The sequence below is a fragment of the Lytechinus pictus genome, chromosome 5 (assembly GCF_037042905.1).
Source record: "Lytechinus pictus isolate F3 Inbred chromosome 5, Lp3.0, whole genome shotgun sequence".
Taxonomy (NCBI): Eukaryota; Metazoa; Echinodermata; class Echinoidea; order Temnopleuroida; family Toxopneustidae; genus Lytechinus; species Lytechinus pictus.
In genome coordinates this window covers 24,761,768-24,788,765 of record NC_087249.1, presented here as the reverse complement: position 1 = coordinate 24,788,765, position 26,998 = coordinate 24,761,768, and the positions used below count along the sequence as shown (strand labels likewise).

The 26,998-nt window shown below is 36.9% G+C and overlaps 1 protein-coding gene and 1 long non-coding RNA gene across 2 annotated transcripts in view; one reads left to right on the top strand and one right to left on the bottom strand.

Annotated features, from left to right (window-relative positions):
* The window catches only part of LOC129260371 (GPI mannosyltransferase 3-like), a 21,447-nt gene extending 1,452 nt beyond the window's left edge, over nt 1–19,995 (bottom strand). Inside the window, exons 1-11 of the mRNA XM_064100083.1 lie at nt 19,357–19,995; nt 10,238–10,485; nt 9,028–9,145; nt 8,574–8,678; nt 7,237–7,385; nt 6,469–6,618; nt 6,030–6,089; nt 5,170–5,221; nt 4,347–4,558; nt 1,807–1,871; nt 925–1,141 (exon numbers count right to left, since the gene is read on the bottom strand). Of these exons, the coding sequence (XP_063956153.1) occupies nt 925–1,141; nt 1,807–1,871; nt 4,347–4,558; nt 5,170–5,221; nt 6,030–6,089; nt 6,469–6,618; nt 7,237–7,385; nt 8,574–8,678; nt 9,028–9,145; nt 10,238–10,467 (1,358 nt within the window). The 5' untranslated portion in view covers nt 10,468–10,485; nt 19,357–19,995. The remainder of the gene's footprint in view (nt 1–924; nt 1,142–1,806; nt 1,872–4,346; nt 4,559–5,169; nt 5,222–6,029; nt 6,090–6,468; nt 6,619–7,236; nt 7,386–8,573; nt 8,679–9,027; nt 9,146–10,237; nt 10,486–19,356) is intronic.
* Nucleotides 19,458–26,998, top strand: LOC135154265 (uncharacterized). Its single transcript, XR_010293703.1, has 2 exons — nt 19,458–20,029; nt 23,141–26,998. It is a non-coding gene; the product is annotated as an uncharacterized LOC135154265 (long non-coding RNA).

Below are 26,998 nucleotides of genomic sequence, written 5' to 3'. Positions count from 1 at the left end.
CACTACCAGTCACAATTCTTTGACTCAATACCTTTTTCAGCCAGAGAACAATAGATTCAGTGGACCAAATCTATTGTTCTCTGGTTGAACAGGTAATAGTGAGTCAAAGATTTGTGACTGGTACTGTACTTCAACCCAACATAAGCAAAGCATAGTGCAGATTAGAATGACAAGACATCAGTGACATGATCTATTATACAACTCCAAAGAATTTTCTGTAATCTGATTGGTCCAAATCAGATCACATGATATTCAGCGAATCCAAAATGCATCCAAAACGCATTATCCTGCACTCTGACGTCATACCAAATGTACTATCCTGCACTTTGACGTCATACCAAATGCACTATCCTGCACTCTGACGTCACGCACTTTCCTGCATTCTGACGTCAGAGTGCAGGATAGTGCATGGTCTTAAATTATCTAGAATTTAGATCAAATATAGCATTCGGGGCAACTCAGTAGCATCAGGGAGAGGGGGGTGTATAAAACAAACAATGCATACACTCTTGTGCACAGAGGACCTAAATAATGAACTCTGTGCTCAATTCGCCAAATGGATAAACCGCACTCGGTCCTGCGAACCTCAGTGCGGTATATTCATTGGCTCTTCTCACACATCATAAGTTATTGGGCCCTGCATGCACACGCTTACGTGCATTATTTGTACACTATACCCTAAATTTTTCTTCATTCTTATTTCACTTCATGAATTGCTTATATCATGATAATTTGAAATAATTACAACTTATTGTGAGAACTTAAAACAGAGACGGATCATTTCAGGCAGGTCCTACTTATAGAAGGTCAGACATAGTTCATGGAACTATCTGCAATTAGCCATACAACTGCCAAATCTATGACCCTTCCCTGATTAAATGACTGAAAACACACACACACACACAAAAACTCACTGTGATTTACCTATAAAATGGAGTGGAATGGCAAGGCATCAAAAACATGACAGATCTCTGCTGTCCAGTAGAATAGTCTTCTGCTACCTCCCTGACATACCCCATTACATCCAACACTCCCCTCTGATGGACTAGTCCAAAGTAGATGATAGCTGGAACATTGAACAGGAGATAAAGTACAAGGAGTTTGGACTTCCCCCTGCGATACATGTCATCCATGAATAGACCTGTTTGGGGGAAGGATCAGAGAGATTTCAAAGTAATTAGCATAACTGCCACAAAACCCAACATGTACATGCAGTCTATGCCTGCTCAAGATGAAATTTTACATGCAATGTGTAAATGTACACATTTTAATTCCAAACCCAGATATACCTGGCCTGATCACTTCACATATGTTACCAAACATAGGCCCATAGGCTGAACTTAGGTTTAATTTAAACTCTGGTCTTGAGTTGTTGTTTAACTATGAATAGCCAATTGTGACACAAGTCTATAAGAGAAAAGGAATTATCAGCTTATTTGGCACTCAAATCATTCATAACTGTGTGAGAATTGTGACTAATATAGTTTTCTTCATCATTAAGGCAGAAAGAAGTTAAAAAGCAAAAAACAAAGTTTAAGTTGTCATTTATTTGTGGCTTCTCATAATTTTAGCTCTGACTTAGACTATAGTCAAACTTAAACCTGACGTCAGAATACGGGCCATACACTCAACATCTATACAAATAAATAAATCTTCAGCAGTGGAGAGGGCAAATTATCGAGTATAAAAAAAAAAGAGAGACCACATATACATACAGACTACAACCGTGTATCCTGATAGCGTCCTTCAAACAATTTTGTTTAAAATGTATGGTTTTAAGATACATCAAATATAATGCTTACTCACCACAAAATAGCATACAGATGGGGACAATAGGGAGGATGAAACGAAACTCTTTATGGCTTGTAAAGCTATAATAGAATGAACACAACATAATCATTAAGGTAAATTTGACGTATTAAAAAAATAATAACTACAATGAAGAGAACAAAAACAACTGAATAAGTTTGAAATTGCAATTGTTGCATTAAAGGGATCGTTTAACTTTGTGAGCAGCTGATTTAAAAAATTCTCAAACTGAGTTGAAACGTGCGTATGAGTGCCTGTATTTGTCCTCAAAAACCCTGAAACAGACCACAATATAGGATGAAAAACTCTAATTTAGATACAAGTAGCAATTTATTAGCCTGATTTTGAGAACCGTCTAGTAGACGGGTGCAGCTTATGACCAGTTTTCTCCAATTCAAAAAGTCCGTTGGCTATTTTGACTGCCTTCTGTTGTGTGTATCTCCTATACACACACTATTAGCTGCACTGTACATTCAGCGTATACCTTGTACACACTGTATGTAGGTCATGCTGTGTTCATCTAGAATTAATGTGTTGTGGTGCACAGATTCCCTGTATACACATAGTCATTGAAACCAACTCCCAATTATTTCAAACTTTGGATAACATCTCCAAGGTTTTAAAATTGATCCTGTAAATATAATACTTTGAAACTTTTGGGATGGTATTTTTACACTATAAGCCTAATGTTTAGCCCATTTTCAGGAACCAAAAGGAGAATTTTTTAAATCAGAACAAAGTGAAATGATCACTTTAACTCATGTGATGTAACAGGATACAGAATTATAATTAAACATAGCTTTAAAACAATGAGTTAGAAACAGCTCTTTGGGCACCAGAAAATGCAAGATCTTAAGAAGAAAACGGAAGTTTTTTATATGAAAATATTTAATATTAACAAGTGGAATGCCTCTGGCCGTCTCACCTGCATCACGCGATTCAATATAGCAGCAGTGCTGATTTTGAAAACTACTATAACTCGCACAAGATGTTCAGTGATACTTGGTTACTCTTATTTCCACGTTTTATGAACTAGACCAATACACTTATAGAGATATGATGGCAATTCAACAAATACCCCCAACGTGGCCAAAGTTCTTTGACCTTACATGACCTTTGACCTTGATCATGTGACCTGAAACTAGCACAGGATGTTCAGTGATACTTGATTACTATTATGTCCAAGTTTTATGAACTAGACCAACACACTTTCAAATTTATGGCTGTAATTCAACAAATACCCCAATTTGGCCAAAGTTCATTGACCCTAAATGACCTTTGACCTTGATCATGTGACCTGAAACTTGCACAGGATGTTCAGTAATACTTCATTACTATTATGTCCAAGTTTCATGAATCAGATCCATAAACTTTCAAAGTTATGATGGTAATTCAACAGATACCCCCAATTCGGCCAAAGTTCATTGACCCTAAATGACCTTTGACCTTGGTCATGTGACGTGAAACTCATGCAGGATGTTCAGTGATACTTGATTAACCTTATGTATAAGTTTCATGAACTAGGTCCATATATTTTCTAAGTTATGATGACATTTCAAAAACTTAACCTTAGGTTAAGATTTTGATGTTGATTCCCCCAACATGGTCTAAGTTCATTGACCCTAAATGACCTTTGACCTTGGTCATGTGACATGAAACTTAGGCAGGATGTTCAGTAATACTTGATTAACCTTATGGCCAAGTTTCATGAACTAGGTCCATATACTTTCTAAGTTATGCTGTCATTTCAAAAACTTAACCTCAGGTTAAGATTTGGTGTTGACGCCGCCGCCGCCGCCGCCGCCGTCGCCGTCGCCGCCGCTGCCGCCGTCGCCGCCGCCGTCGGAAAAGCGGCGCCTATAGTCTCACTCTGCTATGCAGGTGAGACAAAAACTCTCCATCACAAGAACAAAACAAGGCGGTTCACGAACCACAAGTCTCGCCTGATTTCGCAATCAATGAAATGTGCAATAAGATCTTTTGACCCCTAGATGACCTTTGACCTATATTACCCAAAGATTATTTGGACCAAGTATAAGTTGATGCAGATATAAAGAAATGAGGACAAGTTGAACAAAAACTTGAATAAAGATTGGACGTGACCTCCTATCATTTGACCTTTTGACCTCTAGATGACCTTTGACCCCATCATCCTCATGAACACACATGTGGTATTACCCAAGGATCATTTGTACCAAGTGTGAACACGGACTACTAGGTCTCTGCCAAACTTTGTTCAGGCGAGACAAAGTATTTATCAATTGCTATTCCTTTACAAACCCTTAATGTGAAAAAATATTGATCATTCTATAAATTGACACTCCACCCCCCTCCCATATACAGACATATTAAACATAGAAAGCTCACCACCACAAGAACAAAAATGTATACATAATTCCTATTCATTGACATTCTCTCAATATTTTCCTTTTCAATGTCTATCATAGTGTTTTAAAGTGAAAGTTATTGATCATTCTATGATGGACTCCCCACCAACCCCCTCACTGAATACCAAGTAGCTGCATCAAAATACAAACCTGTATATGCACATGGTCCAAAACACTGCCCACAACAGCAGACTATTCTTCTTGTAGCCTATCTTGGCACCCAAAAGAAAGCTTGGTATATGGGTTGCTATGACAACAGGAAAGCCTTGTGAGAAGTACCAATGCCAAGGGTGGGTTCCGTAAAATGCCCCCAAATCACGAAGAAAGTTGAATTCGATAAAATTCTTCTGAACAAACACAAACTGGTAAAAGACAAGAAACAGTATTCTTAAAAAGATTCAACCCCTTTTACTGCAGATCAAAAACCATCAGAAAAGTTACATTTTGTATCATATATCCGGACCCATTGCATAAATGTTACCATTATGGTAACTTTGCCATGCAATGGTTAACTGCATGGAATTCTTGAATCTGATTGGCAGATGATCAGCGTTACCATGGTAGTTACCATTGGATGGCAACTTTTATGCAATGGGGCCCTGCTATCTGCCATTCTACCACCTAAATTCTTTTTAAATATAGTGATATTTTCTCTCTGTTTCACTTTCTATACTTCAAATTGAATTATATTTCTAAATATATGTTTATATACTTCCAATTCTTATATGCTAGCATTTCCATTGAAAACTCATACAAATCATACTTGTGAACAAATTTGTATATAGAAGATTTCATTAGTCCAACTTCACATAATAAATTATCAGTTTAACATCGCAGGTACATGTATTGCTACATCTGCATGTCAATTCAAATTTGAACCCATAATACTAAACTTGTGAATATACTAGGTCGAAAGTCAACATTTTTTATCATTCATTAAATAGAAACAATAAACTAAATGTTTGATACTCACATTACCATAAAATAGTCTGTCTAGAAGAAGAGATGCAGATATTGTTACCAATCTGGAACATAAAACAAAATGCAATAATTTTAAATCTATAATTCTCATGTACTAGTCTTTCTTTAACACTATGGCACAAATTTACACAAGAGCTTTAAACCATGGAATATGCAGATTTTGTTTATAATTATGCTTACTTCAGTGCCCTTTGTAAAAAATATTATTTCATTTTGCGACCTGAATTAAAGCACAATAATACACAATGTCCACAATTTAATCCCCTTTCTCTTTTGAATTCAGGCCTAATAATTTTCATGAGCAATAAATGGGCAAATGGCGAAGGTTATTTTCAGTATATGTGTACTTGTTAACTCATCTTTTCTGTGAGTTTTGTAATTTGTAATTCATAAAATATGAAGAACACCAGTCAGTGATCAGATATATGAAAAAAAAAAAAAAAAAAACCTGATTGAGAGTATTCTTTTACGATTACTAATATTATTGTAATTATTGTTTGGCATCACCTTTGCCTCGGAGGTGAAAAGTGAACTGAATCACAGTGACTTGCAGATTTCTTCTCCTGATATAACTAATTGAGGGTGTACAATTAAACCGCTACACCGGGGATCCCCCTACTCTTTAAATGAACAGTGTAAAGTCGGTGACTCTTCTGTCGACAGGGCCTCAATTTAACATCCTATCTAAAGGATGATGTGTTTTCCACTGTAACATAGCCTGTGTCTATGAAACAGGGAGTTGTATTTTCCAGTGATCATGATTTTCATATAAGAACATAAAACACATCGAAATCTGGAGAACTCTATTGAAATATTATATCCAATTACTCCCGATGCAATAGGAATACTCACCCTACCGGAAGGAACAGTGTCAATGCGACTCTAATGAACTCCAGAGCAGCAACAATTATGCTGCCAGAAAAAAAGAAAAGAAATACAAGATAAAATCATACACCTGCTCTTTTAATTACCACATCTCACTCAGATGAATCGCGATGTTAAGCTATATTACATCAATTTTTTCTGATATAAATGAGGATTGAAATGACACACAAATATGGGACAGCAATATGATTTCACTTTATAAGGGTGCATTGTGGATACAAGTTGCAGTATAATGAAGTGATGGATTTCATGAGCATAGCTTAAAATCTGAAAGCTGAATACAGTTTGATCCACAGATGGATTGAGCAATTATTTTACAAATATTCTCTACCTTATTCAATCCTTGTTGGAAAAGGCATACGATTAAAACCCGAGTGCACCATTCTTTTCTAATGAAATCACAAACCTGATAAGATGAAAACTTGTGAATCCTAAACTGTCCATTGATACACGGCTGAAGTTGATATGCCATAGACACAGAGGAAACCAAAGAATAGCAGCGGTCGGTCGCACCAGACAAGCCAAGGCAACAACCATAATATACACCTGTGGGTTCCTACAAAACAAAATAATTAGAGATAGTTGCAATAAGTTATTGTACTGCAAAATTTAAGACAAAAAGAAAGCCTGGGCAAAAGAATGCTTGTTCTGTGCCGTCCAAGCTTTTGATCATAAATATCCAGTGTAGTCATACAGAGTCAAAATATGAAGGCAAAGTCAAGCTAAAATGGTTCCAACTATCTTGCATTCCAACTCATTCGAGTTAGAAAAAAAGTCCTGCAATATACTATATTGTGCAATACCTCAATACATCTCAAGAACTTCCCCCACTTAAATATATAAAAATTTCAAAGGAAATATAGAAAATATTTTCCAACAAATCTAGTTTTAATTGACACCTAAAACTGTTAAATTAACAAATTTGCATTACTGTACATCTAAAAAGAAATTGGATTCTGATAACTGACATTTATCAACAGTATGTAGAATGTTTTCTATTTCAACATCTAATTTCTTATCTGCAGAATGTGGTTTATTCACAGAGATAAAAAGTACCAATCTAATTACTAAAAGATGGAAGATAATGTCCATTCTACAAGAAGATTCTCTGTCTATGCACACATATTTGTACAAATTACCTGAACTCAGTGAAAGTAAAAAAATGTCTTCTAACCTTTCTTGTTTTTCATTGTCATCATGCAACCAATCCCTAGGCCAAGGAAAGAAGAATAGGCCTACCGAGGTCAGGATGCTTTCCATTGTATTGGTTAATGTACGAGTTGCATTGTAAAACACAAACCAGGAAGACAAATTCATTAGAAGCTGGAAAGGTCATGTATTAAGGTCAAAGTAACATTGCATAATAGTTGAAATTGATTTCAACAAATTTGAAAATTGCTAAAACAAAATATTTTGATGGGTAACTTTTGTTATAAATGAAGAATAACAAGTCAAGATTTTAAGTTAATTCATAAAAGTAAAAAGAATGATGTATAAAATTATTTCATTAATATTATTTGTAGCAAATACAGGAGAATCTCCCTCAGTCAAGTTGCTGGTGACCACAGAAATTTGTTCGACTTGGGCAAAATTTTACTGAGATGCCAATAACAATACTTTTCATATTTTTAATCTTTAAATAATGCTTTGACTTGAAGTGATAATTAGACATACAGAAGGCAAAATTTCCCAGATTTAACTGGAGTAATATTTAGGTGGATAGATAAAGAACCACAGATTTGGTTTCAAAATTAACAATATTATTGGCATTATCATTAGCACTATACTGCCATTCATGAAATACTTACATGGTCAATAAGTACAAACCACACAATAACTCCTATCATGTACCATACATATTTTTAACTTTATTTTCGTTGAAAACCATCATGATACTTTTATAGTGGACTTACAGTGTATCAGAGCTTCATCTTTACATTATTATTATTATTTGTTTTGGCGTCACCTGTGCCTGGGAGGCGAAAAGCGAACTGAATCACTGTGACCCGCAGGTCTCTCCTCCCGATATAACTGATTGGAGGGAGTGCAGGTGGACCACTACACCGGGGTTTCCCCCTACTCTTATACGAATAGTGCAGTGTGTTCTTAACGTGCAAAGGTGGTGGCTCTCCTCTACACGGGGCCTCCATTTAATGTCCTATCCGAGGGACGGAGTGTTTTCCACTGTAACATAGTCTGCATCTATGAAACATGGGAGAGACGTTTACACACAACGCACTGGCTTCAGTCATCCTCCCGGGATGGACTCGAACCCACAATCTTTGGTTCGACGGGCAGACGCATTACCGACTGAGCCAACTTCGCTCTCTTTAATCTTTAAACATTCTTCAATAGCATGTATAGCCATGAAGTAAACATTCAAGAGTTACTTTTTTTGCGTCTCATCACTTTAAACATGCACACTGGGGAAAAAATGTTGAAAGAGGGATCTGAAGGTACATTGTTCAATAAATATATCGCTTCTTAGATGTGAATGGACGGAAAGGATACTGTCCACCTTGCAACGTCTTTTCCATGAAGGATGACTGATGTCTTGTACAGGCAGAAATCCCCTATAGCTGACAGAGTAGCTTGTAATACACAAGGAGCTAGAATCTAGAAATAGCACAAGATATAACTTATTAGCAGTGCAATTAAACAAAATGCTTTACAATTTGGGTAATGAGACCCAGTTTGAGGAGAGGAAAACCAAAGACGTAGAAGAAGCAAGTGGAGGAGAATAGAAGGGTTGGGAGATCAGGCAAAGTGGTAGGAAAGGGGGATAAGGGTGATTGCTGCAAATGAGGGTAAATATAGCAGTCTTGGCTTGTGGAGAAAAAGTATGATTAAAACTGCATTCAATATTCGACTTCTACTTGACTACTGATTCTCTAATCTCTTTAGGGGTCAATATAGTGAGCAACCAGTTCCCATAGCTAAAGAGTTCAAAACAAATCCAACTTACCAATACCACTGGAAAGTCTAGCTTCAGGATAGCAAGTATCTTGTAGAGAATCACAAAGATGGTAGGATAGGCATAGCCCCTTAGACCGGTTCGCCATTCCCATGTTAGATATCCATTTGTGATGGGTTGGTTAAGGGACACTTTCAAATACAAAAACTCTGGCATTATAAGCCTATTCTCCAATCAAAGAAGCACACCAAAAGTGTAAATCTTTACCTTTTTTAACAATTAACAAATAAGGATGGTTCTTTTTAGTGGCGGTCGCAATTTCACGGCAGTACAAAGATTTTTTTAGGCCGAATTATTGGTCTTACGGCCACAACCGAATGAACATCATGTATTGACAACCCGACACTAAAAAATCTTTGAAAATAAACTAATATTTATCAAATATAAGAATGTTAACTGTAACAAGATTGAAATTGGATATTGAGGAAAGTGCAATTCTTCTTTCCAAGGGGTTGTGTTTGAAACCCTTTTCATTTGAAATTAGAGGTGGTCGGAAAAAGTGTTTTTCATGATGAGTGGTGGTCAGAAAATCTTCTGTGGCTGTTGGGCCGACCACTGAAGCTATATAACTGATTCCTAACATGGCAAACTTGTATCTAGGAGCAATGGTTTCAGGACTAATAGCTCTTGGATTTAAAATACAATATTTCCTGAAAACAAAGAAAGGTATTTCTTTCCAATCCATTAACCACAGATAGCATACATAGGAATAAAACTCAGGGTGAGAGTCATTCAGAGATTCATAATCCTCATTTAGATTACATGTAATAGTCACCAAATCTTCATGTACATGTATTATGCAATTTTCAAAGGACTGCATCTACATGTATAATACAAATTGCTATTAAATAAACATTACGGTCTTTCAAAATGGTTATATGTAAATTTCATTCAATAAACAGGCCTAGTCTACCATATAGATCTAAATGTACTTCAGCATAAGAATTGAGAAACCTGCAAATAACAGTGCTTACTGGTTTGGCATGAACATACTAGATTGTACATGTACTCTGTATGAAAAACTCTAAACAGACTGGACTAGGCTTCAAGAATGTGTATTTTGGATTGGTAAAATGTGTACCAATCAGACATTATTATGTAAATTAAGATTGTAAACGTTCAGTTACTGTGGACAAATTTTTTATCATCTTAAAAGAAAAATAATCTGAGTAACATTAAATCAACATCTTTGAAAGGATATCCAAAGACAACCTTGTGGGCCACTTCAAGAGATTGCCAATATTCATCAGGAACAAATGAGGTCTGGACCAAGCCTGCATTCAACCATCGAAAGAGCACCAACAGGATAAGGAGACTAGGATCAGACCAGGCCTTCTTCTCTTTCACTGAAGTCTTGGCAGATTCCTCTCTGTCCATCGGGCCCAGGGTCTCTACTTGGACGCCAGACCTGGGCCTCAAGTTGTAGGCCATGTTGGAAGCAACCAGGAACTGTAATATACACAAACAGTATTATACGGTCATTAGGACTATCCTGATCAGACAAATTTCAAGAAGTGAGCCATTGTGAAATTTAAGAAATTCAGACAAACTCCAATGCTAGAGACTTGCTTTGAAAAAATAATAAGAGACAGCATCAACATAACAATTTTCCCAATCCAAAATGAATGTAGAGCTCAGATGGACTATTTACTGGACTATGGGCTGTATTTCGGTTGGATCTCAAGGTCATTGTCGAATTCTCATTCAATCATCGCTTCGCTTGACAATGCTTGGCTTCGCCTTAGTTTTTATATCATATGAAGTTTAATAGCTAACTTCAGTCCATATCAAAATTATGGCAAATCCAAGCATAGCGATGTCTGACTGAGAATTCAAACGATGGCGGTGAGATCGAAGCCAAAATTACAGCCGTTCCTGATCGCGATATTCAGAAAAGCATATTGTAGACAACAAAATTTAGAAGGCTCTTAATTTGTCTTTAAAAATACATCAAATTAATCCTCAAGACCTAAAACATAATAAGAATCATTTTAATAAAAGTTATACAAAATTCCATAGAACTTCTGAAAAAGTAGCAAAATAGATGTTTATGTGCTAAAAAATACTGACAAAATTGGACCTCGCTCAGCTATACATGTATGTCGCACGCACGTACTTGTAGTATAAGGCATCGCACAGAGTCTGCTTGAGACGCTTAAATTCGTCATTGTGTGCGCGAACATAATTACTGCTTCTTTTAAAAACATTCCTGTGAGTTTCAAAATAAATATTTTCAACTGATTACTTTACCTCCAGTTTCTTGTATCTGTCAATATACCTATACTCTGTCTCAATTTTCACTCTTTTTCACAAAGAATGGGCACTTTAAATTAATATTTTGCTGCAACAGACCGCCAGTGACGTAACTAAAGTTGTGACGCTGGGGGTTTGACTCAGCATCGTTTTCAATGAGCGCTGAAAATAACTAAAAACATCCCTCCAGAAAATCAAAGTTCCTTTAATGTTACACTCCAAATGTTCATGAAACTTCCATTTAAAGTTGAATTAAGAAGGGGGTGAGTTTCCATAAATATAGGTTCTACATACAATATATAGTATATATAAGTTGTTCAAACACATAGCATGTCACAATAATCCTCTGCCTTCTCGATATTTTGCTTTGAAAGTCTATGAAATTAGCCACCTGTCAGAGCCCGAGAGACGAGTGTACAGAAAAGTCACTCGGAGTGTGACGTCACCGGGGGGAATTTAGTATAAGAGGTGCCTGAATGTCATACAGAAATGCTATGCAGAGAGAGAAAGATATTTTACAATTTTTTTTCAAAGCAACTCAAATCAAACAAATAGGACTGATATGTACAAATCTTTACTTTCCCTGTATAAAATACAGTATGAATAACCACCATGAACTCTTCAATCATGATGTAAGATAGCAAACAGTGAGTTATTGAATGATATTTTCACTATTTCTCATTTATTTTATCACGATGTTCAATCAAGTGAGTAGCTGGAAAGTAATTCCGGCGGCTAGCTCAGCGCGCGCTGAACGCATAATACTAGTACACACAACACCCAGGCATTGAGTGTACTGTTATGGTCTGGTAAGTCGACTTAGTTCATGGCCGTGCAGCGATCCCCTGGCGTTTTTTCTTCTTTTCTTTTGTCTTTGACTCCACTTTTATATCCTCTGGATCATTTCCACTCATAGCTCATTCCACAGAACAATCTTGAACCAAACGTATAGTATTCTTTCTCGGCCTTCTGAGTTGTTTTCTATATTTAATTACGCTAGGGGTCACCGTCACACATACAAACGCAATTCGGAAGTGAGTTGAAGACAGAAAGATATATAGTAATTAGTATACATCTCTATGGTTGAAGACAACAAGAACGGTACGGTAGCTCGACAGCTAGCTGCGCCGGAGCGGGCGGCCGGTCGGCACAAAGCAATTCCGCAACCAACTGTGTTTTTTTGTAAGAGCCGCGTCACACGCGGATAAATATGTCATAATAACACGTCTGCTACGTTATCGACTGGTGAGAAGATCTCGATCAAATTTCATATTATTCACCTTGAAATTATTCCTTTAGGGTCTATGGTATCATTCTGAGGGAATTCACATATTTGGAATAATAGTACGGCCACAAATATTTTAATCATTTCCTCTTTGCAAGTTCTATGGCTCGCAGATACAACTTCAACTGCAGTTATTCCATATGAAGGAGTACACTACACCGGGACCGAATACCCCCCGGTGACGTCACACTCAAAGAACACCCGTCTCGGTAGGCATTGCAGGAGCGAACTCAGGGAAAATGGGTAGGGATAAACCGTTCAAATTCACTATTTTGAAAAAAGAAAATGGGGGGTCGAATCACCTATTAGTGTTTGGGGGGTTGTAAGGTTGCTATTAATGTAAATATCTCAATATTTGGAATCGTCTTCTTAATTCAACTTTAAGGAAGAGTTGACCTTTCTGAATATGACCGTGTTAGACTTCCTTGGAAACCTATATGAAGTTGATTTATGGATGATTTCACTGTGTGGCGTACACGTAGGTACGTCATATCTCCAGAATTGGAACTTATTTTGGAAGTTTGAATATAGCTCCTTAAAGGTCGGAACCTATATTTTTCAGCCATGTAAGTGCTTTTTGCTGAAACCGAGTGTAACACCCGCGAAAATGACTTTGAACAGTGCGAATTAAATTTTGATCCAAATGCTGCTTGATATGCGGGACGACGTACTGGGCTGTCACGGCATACAAATACTCCACAACACTGGATGGACTGCCAAAGAAATTCACACTCTTGTACACGAAGGGACATGTCCTGGTGAGTAGATTTGTGTCGATTATGTAGTTTGAGTACCTATTTTATTGATTTTTATCACGAAATGGTGTGAAAGTGAAGTTGAAATGTACATATAATCGATCTGTTTCAGATTTGTAGAGAGCAGTTTTGCTGTGATTGTCCAGGGGGGAGCGCGCGTAAAATAACACAGCCAGTCTATCACCACATCCACCGATCAATTTTTTAAACTGCACATGCGCAGTACAAATCCCGGCAATTCGATTACCTCCTTCTGGAAATTAATGCTTTTCATGTAATGAGCTTTTCTAACTTTTGATTACTGGTGGAAAGAACCAAGGCCAACGTATGGACTCATTGAAATACTGTAATTTGAAAAACCGTTGACAGTGACAGCTTGAGCTACAGGAATGACTTTATTCACATTTTGAAGAGCATGGGTATCAAAGAAAATGCACATTAAATGCCATGGAATCCTGTCTAAAATAAAACGCACTGCTTTGAAAGCAATTACTGCAAATAATTTAGCATCCCTTTGTGTAAAATTTATAGACTTTTCTGGGCATCAGGATGTTATTGGTTCAGCATGTCAGCAATTGGGAATTACGCCCAGTTGGCTAAAAGAAGGATGCAGTGCTTTACAAGGAGAGGTCTCAAATGGAATCATTGCAGAGCTATTTCATTATCGCAGACAAAATTCCATTCCTTGGAAGACTGTTCTTGATGAGTGGTGGTGTGGGTTTTTTCCAGAGAAAGCTGAGTACATGTACCACCAATGGGAACTGTCCAAAGCAGCTGGAAAGTGTAGCTGAAAAGAAACCAGTTGTGGTAACGATTTCAAAATGAGTTCATAAATCCAATGAAATGACCACCAAAGAGTCTGTTTGTATAAATAAAAAAATATGTGCCAAAGGATTCTGTAAGAAATTGTGTAATTGCTGAGAAATTAGCAAATAAGCACAGGATTTTGGTCAAACGTCGGGCCGACATTCAAAGCAATAATAATACACTGTCCCACGTGCGCTTATCTGTGTTGGTGATCTTCAGTGTGAACATTTTTCAGCATAGATTTCAAGATTTCACAAAGTTCAGTTTATGGAACTGTACCAGATCGATGATATAGTGACAATTAAGCTTGGTTTTACACACTTTCTCGTGAAATCGGTGTTTACTGCAAGTACTTTCATTCATCTTTAAGTAGGGATTCAAGCAGAGAATTGTTTTAAGAAATTTTAAAATTTTAAGAACTCCCTACAGCTATTCAACCAAAAAAACCATCAAAGAGGAGCAGCTGGAAGATGAACATACCAATGGAAATGAGCCTCCTCTGGTGACTCACAACAGTGGGGATGACACTTTGAGCACATGTGATGATGCTTTGTTAAGAAAGCATGGGGATACACTTGCTGTTCTTCATGAACTTTTGGTGACTGATGAAAAAAGGGAGAAAAGGGGCCTAGGAAGGCAATTGCTTGAAAGTGACAAGTGAAAGAAACAGCAGAGCAGACCAATTGAATGATGAGAATGCAGCCAGAGTCAATAAGGCAGAAGGAGCTGTAAAAGAAATGATGAAGAGTCACCAATAGGAATGTTCTAAATACCAGACCAAGTTGAAGAAGGCTAACGAACTGTGTATTAGAGAAAGAAATTTGTTCACTTTCTAGAAGAAATGTTGTTCGCCGCTTGGCAACTGAAGAGAAGCAACTTGAGAGAGAAAAGAGACATGTGTCTGAGCTGCAAGAAGACATCATGAAGCTTAATCATGAAGTTGATGAACTTATGAGGCTGAAAGTAAAGAACAGAACAAGTGAGGTATAACACAAAGCAAACAGAGATTGAAAACAAAATGGATGCAGAGAATGTACAGTTAAAGGATCAGCTTAGGGAAATTGAGAGGCAAAATGATACACTGTGAAGTCACTTAGACGAAATTATGGGTGACAAAGAAATTTCATGTTATGAAAACGGAGCATTTTCATCTGACATCAGAACTGTGTGTTACGAATTATTGGCAAAGGGAATCAGTCCACAACAAATATCTGACATCATACGTCTGGTTCTGAAGAGGCTTATGGGCCTTAATTGAGGAAGACTTCCAAAAGCAGACATATGAACATGCCCTTCTTGCTAAACATGTAGCAAAGGATACTGTAGAAAAGAGTTCATGTGATGTTACTCTGCAAACAGATGGCACTACCAAAAAACCTCAGTCTTATGTCATGATGTTAACAGCCACAGGAATATGGTACTTATGGACTTAGCCTCACTGATGTTTTAACAGAAGATGCCGATACACTCCTGAATGAAGCTGTGTCAGCCATGAGAGAACTTCTGTCTTTGGAAGTCATCAGTGCTGAAACAGAAAATGGGCAGAACTACAACTTGCAAAATGCAAACGTTAAGAACACCATGACCTGTGTCTTGACTTGTCGTTACGTGGATCGTGCTCACTTTATAGACAAGACCAACCGTCAGCCGACCGTGTCTAACAATTGTATATTTTTTAATATAGACCTATCTAGATCTACAGCATTGCTGTTTATTTTGGATTTTCTCTGGTCGTAGCTAAATGTACTAGTAAAATGTCCTAAAAGAATTTATCTAAGATCTTGAAGGACATCTTGGAACAGTGAGGAATTTTTGGCAGCCATTACCAAAGGAGTTGAGAATAAGCTTAGTGAAATTTTAGATAGACTAAGCAAATACAAAGCTCATCTCACGAATTGGGAACTGTCGTCGAAACAGTCTAGTAGGCTGATCCAAGAGTGTAAAGATAAGATCAAATCTACAATGAAGGATGTTCAGACTGCATGTGATTCACACAACCGGAGAATCTCAGGGTTGGAGAAACAACTTGAAAAAAAAAAAAGCATCAATCGACTAGAGAATGACTAGAGAATGATATCAACGAACTTGAGCAATATTCAAGAAGAATGTGTGTTCACATTTCTGCATAAAAGAAAAAAAATGAAAATACGGATGATATTGTAATATCAATAGTGAAGAAAATGAAAGTGAATCTCAATCTTAAAATAGACAGATCTCATCACATAGGTAGGATTCCTTAAGATAAATCCAAAAGTCGTGGTATCATTGTTAAATTGTCCTCCTATCGCACAAGACAGGCTCTCCTCAAACATCGTAGCTCCTTGAAAAGAACAAAGATTGCAATCTATGAGGATCTCACTTCCAAGAACTTTGACTTACTTCATGAAGCGAAATCCGGTGACAAGATTCAAGCTGCGTGGACATTGGATGGAAGAGTGTAAGTATTGATATCCAAACCAAATGACACACAGTCAAGCAGATGATTCGAAACAAGGCTGTACACGGCTGTACAAGGCTGTATTGTCTATAGCCTTGATCTTACATGTACAAACAAGGACTTCAGTTCAGTGTTTCATGCAAATGTTTTCTAAACATGTACATATCCTACAACTCAGCGATATGCAAATGAGACAGTTGATAATGTCCCTAACTCACTATTTATTTTGTTTTTCATTGTTTGAATTATACAATATTTCATTTTTTACATATTTGACAACAAGGACCAACTTGACTGAACCTTATAGTATTATACAATGCTAATTCCTTACACTCAGGGAGGAATTAATCATTATTCACTTGGCAATGAGGAAAAAAATTAGAATATATCATATCACGATCGGTAACGCCAAAGGCTGTATTTCGATCTTGACATCCATCGTTCGAGTCCTCAGTCAGACATCACTTTCGATAGGCTTCGCCGCTCGCCGTAATGTTGATATGGACTGAAGTTAGTGATCAAAAGATTCGCCTGCGGCATGCCAGCAGTTTGTTTGCCGCTCGTTCTTGTTCGCATGATTTGGTCGCTTCAGTCCATATCAAAATTACGGCTTGCGGTAAATTCGGTAATCCAAGCGAAGCAATATCTATATAATATATAATATATTATTATAATAATTATTTATAATCACATATTAAAGGTCAAGTCCACCCCAGAAAAATGTTGATTTGCATAAATAGAGAAAAATTAAACGAGCACAACACTGAAAATTTCATCAAAATCGGATGTAAAATAAGAAAGTTATGACATTTTAAAGTTTCGATTATTTTTCACAAAACAGTGATATGCACAACTGAGTCACATGAGTGAGATAGTCGATGATGTCCCTCACTCACTATTTTCTTTTGTTTTTTATTGTTTGAATTATACAATATTTCATTTATTACAAATTTGACGATAAGGACCAACTTGACTGAACCATATAGTATTAAACAATGCTAATTCCACATGATCGGGGAGGAATTAATCATTGTTTCACTTGGCAATGAGGAGAAAATAAGAATATTTCATATTTCATGTAATGAAATACAAAAGAAATAGTGAGTGGATGACGTCACCAGTCTCCTCATTTGCATACAGACCAGGATGTGCATATACCGGTAACTGTTTTGTGAAATTAAGCGAAACTTTAAAATGTCAGAACTTTCTTATTTTACATCCGATTTTGATGAAATTTTCAGTGTTATGTTTGTTGGATTTTTCCCTTTTTATTCAAATCAAATTTTTGTTGGAGTGGACTTGTCCTTTAAGTTTTAGTACTTGTTAAATAATAATTGTTATCAATAAATTGTCCTTCAAAACAGCATTTTGTAACATCGCTAATCGTAGCTACGTCATAACGAAGCGGTTCAAGGGTCAGACCTATTGTATTTGCTTTGTTGACAAACGGATCGAGGGATCTACACGAGATATTTTCATTAACCAATTTTGGAAACCTTCATATTTCATAAGCATTAGGCGTATGAAGGTGTAAAAATAAATAAAATCACCACCATTTACGTGATTTTTATCTTAAAAGCTGGATTTCCTAGGGAAATCCATCTTTGTTTTGGTGAGTCTCTTATACATATATGGCAGGCGGTTCAAGGCTCCATGATGAAGAAGTATGGCAAGTTCCCCCAAGTCTGCGCAGTCCCCCTTGTCTGCGCACACGCGTATCTGCGCGATTCTAGTAAAAGAAGATACGCAACAAGCACGAACTTTTCACATGCAATACATAGACAGGTATTCATAAAAAAATCTGACTCAAAATGGTGGAAAAATAATGAATTTAGGGCATTTCATGTGACGGCCTCAAAATGCAGCCTTTCTCATCAAAATTCCTGAATCGTGAGCGAAGTGAATGAGTGCGCAGACATGGGGTATCATTTTTATCAATCTGAAAATGAATGCCCGAGGTTTTTTCAAGAAAATCCTATATTTTCTTTCATTTTTTAATGAAAAATTTGGCACACTTACTCTTTAATAATAATATAATAAGGAGGCCGAACATTATTAACTCAAAGATTTTGTGAAAAAAGAAGAAATTCATGTTAAATCTTAACTCAAATTTGTTAGGTGTGCAGACTTCACTTGGGGCCCACCATCATACATGTATGTACATGTAGGGCATAGGGTCTACACTCTACAGTATATGTCAAAATATTAAAAAAACATCAGGAGTCCTCAAGGCTAACTTGAACCCCTCACGATCACGTCGAGATCTACGACTATGATCTTATCCGAAACTAGACCAAAAGCTTAGTTCAGTCTCTGTATTTTGGTTGTTCCGCTGAACTGCGACCTGCGTTGGCAATACATAGTAAAATGTCAGAAATTGTTGAATAAATCCCCAGAAACGATGGTTATTCCTGTCTAATCCGAAACATGCGCTCAGTCTAACCGACTGAGCTACGCTGCCTCACTAGTTCTACCTAACTCAGCTCAGGGGGTATCCAACAAGCCGTGCCAAGGACTGGCACTGCCCTGGGCCTGGCCGAAATCATATTAAAAGTCACAGTACTAACACACACACATACGCACAAATGATCAGCTCCCCAAGATCACGAGTTCTCTCCCGACTCCGCCGCCAGGTGCGGCTTGGCAGGAGACTGAGATCGACCCCAACCAACATTAACACGGGCAATTCTCATTTGGAGTTAATTCACCATCAATTGTTCCAAAAATAAACATTATCTGTACGAAGTTACATTATTTTATTTCAATTGTCATCTTATACTTGCCTAAATCGATAAAAGCTTGCTGAAGCTTTAAAATCATGTAAAATTGCAACCCGTTTCCGCGCTTCCGTCGCGACTCTCACGCTCGCTCAATTTTCTTAGCTAATTCCAAGACACTTAAACTAATTTAATTAAAATGAAATGTAGTCTGGTCGATAAAAACCCATCTAAAGAGTGAATTATTTTTTTTTAATTTGTATAAAATGATTATCAGACGAATCATGAATTTTTTGGGTTTTTTTTTAGATCACCTAGACTTTTATTATATAATTTTCTTGAAGGAGACTAGAATTTCCAGGCCAAACACGTTACACAAGTACATGCGGTAAGTCGATCGTCGGCCGCGCCGGGGCCCGGGCGCGACGGGCGGGCTAGCTAGCGCCGCTGAGCTAGCTGAGCCACCACCTGCCTCTGACAAGCGAATAGCATTCTAGGTATGGATTGGTCTCTGCAATATATCAAGATCAGCTGCCTCATAAATTATCCATCCCTTTCTTTCTGAAAAATGTGGCCGGCTAATTGAGCTGAATTTAACTGCAGACGCAGAGCCTAACGTACCGGTACGTACCGGTATACCGTATTATATTTATAAACTAAAGTTCAACTGTCTTGGGATTTTGAGGTGAGCAGGAACTGAACTGCACAGCCCATCCAATGATCCATCACATCACATCAGGTACGGAAATGAAGGACTTCTCCTGTAGGTTTTCCAATCTTTACTTCTGGTAATTGAAGATTATCTAGACAGAAACTTTAAATTTGTGAGACTTTATGTGCATTGAGAAATGGAGGTTTTAAATCTTCCCCACCACCAAAATTTATCCAACGGATGTTTAAACATTTCCACTGATTTAGCTTCCACTACACTAGGCCTACTTCTGAGTGTAGGCAGCAAGCACAGGCCAGCTCATTGATCAGAAGTTTCAATTCAATTTATTGTTAGATTTAGAATTTAAGTTATGGTAGATCAAGTTTGAATGCTAACGTTACTTCAATGAGTTCTAAAGACTAACGTTAGATAATTAATCAGCCAGGCCTAGGCTACTGGCTAGACCAAAAAGCTTTGGTCTCTGTTATGTTGGTTGTTCCGCTAAACTACGTTGGCTCCACTGAGGAGAAATTAAAAAAATAAAAAAATGTTGAAAAACTCCTCGAAACAGACGGCTGCCAGCTGTCTAGGCATAGGCCTGCCTATCCAGTTTTTGAATCTCACTTCTCACCCAGGACCAAAATCCAGTTGAAACCAATTAGAGCAAAACCAATTGAAACCAGTTGGCCAACTGGTTTCAATAGGGAAATTGGAACAACTGGAACCAATTGAAACCAGTTGCCAACTGGTTCCAGTTAAAACCAATTGGGCAACTGGAACCAGTTGGCAATTGGTTTCAATTGGTTCCAGTTGAAACCAATTTAAGCAACCAGTTGGCAACTGCATGGTTTCAATTGGTTCCAGTTGTTCCAATTTCCCTATTAAAACCAGTTGAATCCAATTGGAGGCAACTGGTTTCAATTGGTTCCAGTTGAAACCAATTGGAGTCAACTGGTTTCAACTGGATCCAGTTGAAACTAATTGGTTTCCAACTGGATCCAATTGGAAATTCCAGTTGGAATGACTTAATTAATGACAAATTAATTAGAATTTGCACTAACTATTGCTCATGCCAACAAAGAAGCAGTGCTATATGTTTATTAATACCAATGTAAAGGGCATTGATAAAATAGACTTTCTTCATGTATATATATTTATATGAAAGATCTTCAAATATATGTATTTGTATTTGATGTAATTTGGTAACAGTTAGTGGTGTACTAATTATCTTATAATCGGTTTTAATTATAATCTATGACATTTATGAACATGGTTTTCACTGCTAAGCATTCTAAACACTTATCTGAAACAAGTATGGTACTTGAATTAGAAAATAATTAAATAGATACATTTTAAATGATGATGAATCACATAAAACATTGATCTGTGCACACTGGCAGATAATATGCAAATTAACTGGTTTCAATTGGAACCAGTTGGGTAACTGGAAAATTTCCAATTGGAAACCAATTGGAAGTCATTTCCAGTTACCCAACTGGATCCAGTTAGGATTTCCAGTTACCCAACAGGTTCCAATTAGAATTAATTTCCAGTTAATCACCTTTCCAGTTAGAAGTCATCTCCAGTTACCCAATTGGTTCCAGTTAGGATTTCCAGTTACCCAACTGGTTCCAATTAGAAATCATTTCCAGTTGGAAGTCATTTCCAGTTACCCAATTTGTTCCAGTTAGGATTTCCAGTTACCCAACTGGTTCCAGTTAGAAATCATTTCCAGTTAGAAGTCATTTCCAGTTACCCAACTGGTTCCAGTTAGGATTTCCAGTTACCCAAACTGGTTCCAGTTAGAAATCATTTCCAGTTGGAAGTCATTTCCAGTTACCCAACTGGTTCCAGTTAGAAACCATTTCCAGTTGGAAGTCATTTCCAGTTACCCAATTGGTTCCAGTTAGGATTTCCAGTTACCCAACTGGTTCCAATTAGGATTTCCAGTTACCCAACTGGTTCCAGTTAGAAATCCTTTCCAGTTGGAAGCCATTTCCAGTTACCCAACTGGTTCCAGTTAGAAATCATTTCCAGTTAGAAGTCATTTCCAGTTACCCAACTGGTTCCAGTTAGGATTTCCAGTTACCCAACTGGTTCCAGTTAGAAATCATTTCCAGTTGGAAGTCATTTCCAGTTACCCAACTGGTTCCAGTTAGGATTTCCAGTTACCCAAACTGGTTCCAGTTAGAAATCATTTCCAGTTGGAAGTCATTTCCAGTTACCCAACTGGTTCCAGTTAGAAACCATTTCCAGTTGGAAGTCATTTCCAGTTACCCAATTGGTTCCAGTTAGGATTTCCAGTTACCCAACTGGTTCCAATTAGGATTTCCAGTTACCCAACTGGTTCCAGTTAGAAATCCTTTCCAGTTGGAAGCCATTTCCAGTTACCCAACTGGTTCCAGTTAGAAATCATTTCCAGTTAGAAGTCATTTCCAGTTACCCAACTGGTTCCAGTTAGGATTTCCAGTTACCCAACTGGTTCCAGTTAGAAATCATTTCCAGTTGGAAGTCATTTCCAGTTACCCAACTGGTTCCAGTTAGGATTTCCAGTTACCCAACTGGTTCCAGTTAGGATTTCCAGTTACCCAATTGGTTCCAGTTAGAAATCATTTCCAGTTGGAAGTCATTTCCAGTTACCCAACTGGTTCCAGTTAGGATTTCCAGTTGCCCAACTGGTTTCAATTGGTTTCAACTGGAAATTGTTATATTCCAGTTAAAACCAATTGAAACCAGTTGAAAACCAATTGAAACCAAGTGAAACCAGTTGGAAATCCAACTGGTTTCAATTGGATTTTGGTCCTGGGCAGCCATGTAATGTAGGGTCTACAGTCTACTGCCAGCTGGCAGTGGCCCCAGCAGTGGCAGTCATGCCAACCAATAATTTAAACTGATCATGGATGTCAATGGTTCACCTTGTCTTATTCAATTTGGCACCAGAACTTTTTTTTAGCATACATGTACTAAAAAGTTTAGCTTAGCTAGGCCAGGGGAGTGTTTACAACTGTTCTCGTGAATATTGATTTCTGACATTTTCCACATTTGTAACGTCTGATTATTCGTAAGTGAGCTCAAGTCATGCAGAGCCAATTGAGTTTGTGTAGATTATTGCCCCCCCCCCCAATAATGACAGTATCAATCTCTTTATTATCCATTGGGCCTAACTGTCACTGATTTTAACTTCTTTCCTCCATGCAGCTGACATATTTCTCCATTTGATCGAGGACATAAACTAACAAAGGATGGTCAGATTACGCAAGGTTCTATCGGTACCCCAGATGGCTGTGGCCTTGACAGTAGGAATGGTCAGCGGTATATACATCTACAGATCACCTTTACAACAGTACAAACTTGATACAGCAGATGGCAAGAAGGGGCAGACACAGGAAATGAGTAAAGGCAAGTTGGCAGAGAAGCCATCATCAACAGACTCTTCAAGAGATGTACAGGACGTTTCAGAAAAACAGAGGTGATGAACAGGAATCTCGAGAGACAATGCAGTTCAATGAATTGATTGTATCGGCTGATGCAAATTGTCAGTGTCCATTTATGGTCCATGAAATTAATCTACTTTTCATATGCAATAGCAATTGTTTTAATGTTTTCATAGGTCATTTGAGTGTAAGAGAAGCATGAGCAGAACCATGTAATATTAAGAAATAAACCAAAATTACATTGATAATAATAGTGTAGGGATTGATTTTGTACTTATATTTCTTTCCACTCTTATTCAGGAATCATCCCCTTTTTTCTAATAGAACATCCCTCATTTATATTCACCCTTTTCATCCTAACTTCCTATTCTTTATGTACAGCTCTCTCTTATACACTAACTGATGTACACTCCTCACACAAGTTTCTTTTGTATTAAATCCACCATCCTTCATACAGCTTCCTTCACTCTCTCTCTCACTCTCCCTCTCCTTCCACCTCTCTCCTGATTGGTTATAATGTTAGTTGATGCACTCAAGCTTAGATAATAATTTGCATATAGTTGAATAGTCAATATATATCTTTTGTTTGTATATTTGAATATTCAGTTATACTTTGTTATATTAATTTGCATTTGTATGAATATTGATGTGCCTTAACTAATTTGCATGGAATGTTACCAAGAATGCAACAAGGCTTTGAGTTATTAAAAACTGGGAGTTGGCCAGTAAGTTCTCAACCCGTTAACATGTCTGCTGGGCTGCCTCTGTGTTAAGAGTACTAGGAATAAGATATTGACAGAACCCCATACTACAATAGTATAGTGAGTGATTGTATTACCAACCGGCCATGTATTACCGAACGTGCGCCTCGTACGCGTCAGAAAATAATTTCATACGCTCAAAACTTTGCAACATCCTTCCAAATGGAACTTGAATAGAAAGATGATCAAAAATGGTCAAAAACACATTTTCAAAGTCTTAATATTCTAAAAATAATAAAATATGGTCAAAATAGCTCATCAGTGATTTTGTTGTTTTCTCAATTTTTCCGTAGAAAACACACGTTTGGTAATACGATACCTTTTTCAAGTGACCAAATATTTCACATGTGAAGAGGGGTCTAATTGGAAGCTAATATCGTAAAAAAGAAAAACGATTTTGGCAAATGTTTTACATATTTATGTTTTGTAGGTAATTGTGTATTTATGGTAAAAGTTTGATGAATTTTATGAGAATTATGTGTTTGATATGATTGAATTCATGAAAAGTGTTCGGTAATACGATCCACTACCATACATGTAGTGTAGGCCTATTTTGCACAATTTCTGTATGGTTATACTCAACTGTGCATTACAATCAGTAGTAACTTGGCAATTCCATAAAATATGTACGTTCATGAAATTTTCTGTCTCTGATTTCTTGTTCTTTTGACAGTCTGTAATGTTCTCAAAGGACTTGGTCAGTTTATGAAGTGAAGTAAGACTTAAGAAAAATAGGGGTCGGACATACAAAAAGGTTGATCATTTTATGGAATAGCCCAACTATTTGTTTGTGGTTTGAATGTCTATGCTTTGTATCTCTTCTATTTTTAGGTAAAAGAAAGGAGTTGCAGCAAACAATCATTTCATGAAAAGGCTTTAAAATCAAGGTTAATTCTCACCATATTATCATAGATCTAGATCTGGTACATTGAAATAAACTTATCTTTGTGAAATCACGAAATCTTAGCTGAAAACCTATAATTCTGATGATCACTAACACAAAAAGGAATATGTGGGACAATGTATTAATAATTGCTTTGAAAAATACCAGATATTTGATGGAATTCTGTGCTTCTTTCTCAACAATTGCACATTTTCTTCCAGAGTCATTTGGCATATATTTTTTATTATTCTATACAAACACTTGGGTGGTAATTTTATTGGATTCTGATCATTCTGTTCAAACTCATTTTGAGATCACTACCACAACATGCATTTATCTTAAACATGGCCCTTGAGTTCCCATACATGGGCCGGGTGATTTGAAAGCATTCATATTTCAGAGTTACTGTTTATTCAATGTTGTCACTAGAAGGCCATTACAAAGTGTGTGATGGTAAAGTTTGGCTTTTACTGGTGTTCGGGTGGAGCTGTAGTTCATGAGGGGACGTCCAGACTCAATGCTGTGCACTGTACATTGCCTGATTTGAATAATTTAACAGCTATGAACTCTGTTGATATAAAATTATCATTTTTTTAATAATTGTGGTTATGCCAATTTCAACTATGATGAAGTTAGAATTATTTCAATTTCCATAACTGGCTACTGATATCATTTAATATTATTGTCATAATGAAGATATACTGTTTCCGAGCCACATAAATAATAATGCTCTAATCAACAGGTTATTTGAATATGGATATCAATGCCTTAATCTTGATACATGTATTTTGATAGAAAATATGATTACATTTTCCAAAATGTAATTTCAGTTATGGCAAGATATAGGCAAGAGTGGGGTAAATAAGGCCACCTGTTAGTTTTTAGCTCGCTGCTCAAGAATGGTAGATCAAATGGATTACTGTTTGTTGAGTATTTGAGACAGTAATCCTTAGCACAGATTTGAGCATAGAGAACCTCTCACAGTCCAATGCACATGGCCAGGAGGAGCACAAACCCAGCAGCACCTCAGAATCAAAATTTTGAAAGTATCGGTAGCATTGCCACTTTAGAGAGACGAGTACTGTACCTACCCAGTAGTGTGTATTAACTTTTATCTTAATTAACATGTACTTGTGAAAGGTATTATTGTGCATGCCAGAACTGTAAATTTCATCACTTTCCTTCTTTTTTTTTCTGACTGGATGCCCATGAACATAACATTTTCGGTGGGGCAAATGAGGCCCCCCAGATTAAAACATAATTAGCACTGTGATCTGATAAAACAGTAAAATGCAGAGTACATTGTAGACATCTCCACATTTGCTTATGTACACCAAAAGTGTTAATTTTCAATCGAACGTGTAGAAACATGATAATGTAACTTTGACAGTTGAAAACACAATCCAACAATGATTTTTTTCATCAATTTGGATAAGATTAAATGAATCCTAAAATGGGGGCCTTTAGGAGAATAATTTAAATTCAATGCTGTGATTGTTACTAGTAAGTAAATGTTCAGTAATTGTATCAAACCAACTGAACTATTTTTACTTTGAATATAGCGACACAAAGTAGTTTTTAATCATGGGGCCTCATTTGCCCCACTTCAATGGGGCAAATAAGGCCTTCTGACAACAATGTTTAATGCCCATTAATATACAAATGAGATTGATTAGTTCTCATATTTCTATTTGAAAATGTAGGTCTGCTGTAGACCTAATATTGGACATCTAATCACATTTCTGCAGGTATGCATTAAAAAGATATTAATGGAATTATGAAAAAGGTGGCCTTCTTTACCCCACTCTCCCCTAATCATAGCAATCAAATTATTTTGAAATACAAGTTAAATTGATGTATTGTATTTCCCAAAAAATACTGTTTGTATTGTGGCAAGATCTTGGCAGTAATTGTAAAGATGTCATTTGATACTTGCATTATAATGTAAGTCAATTAAAGATGATTAATGATACATGAA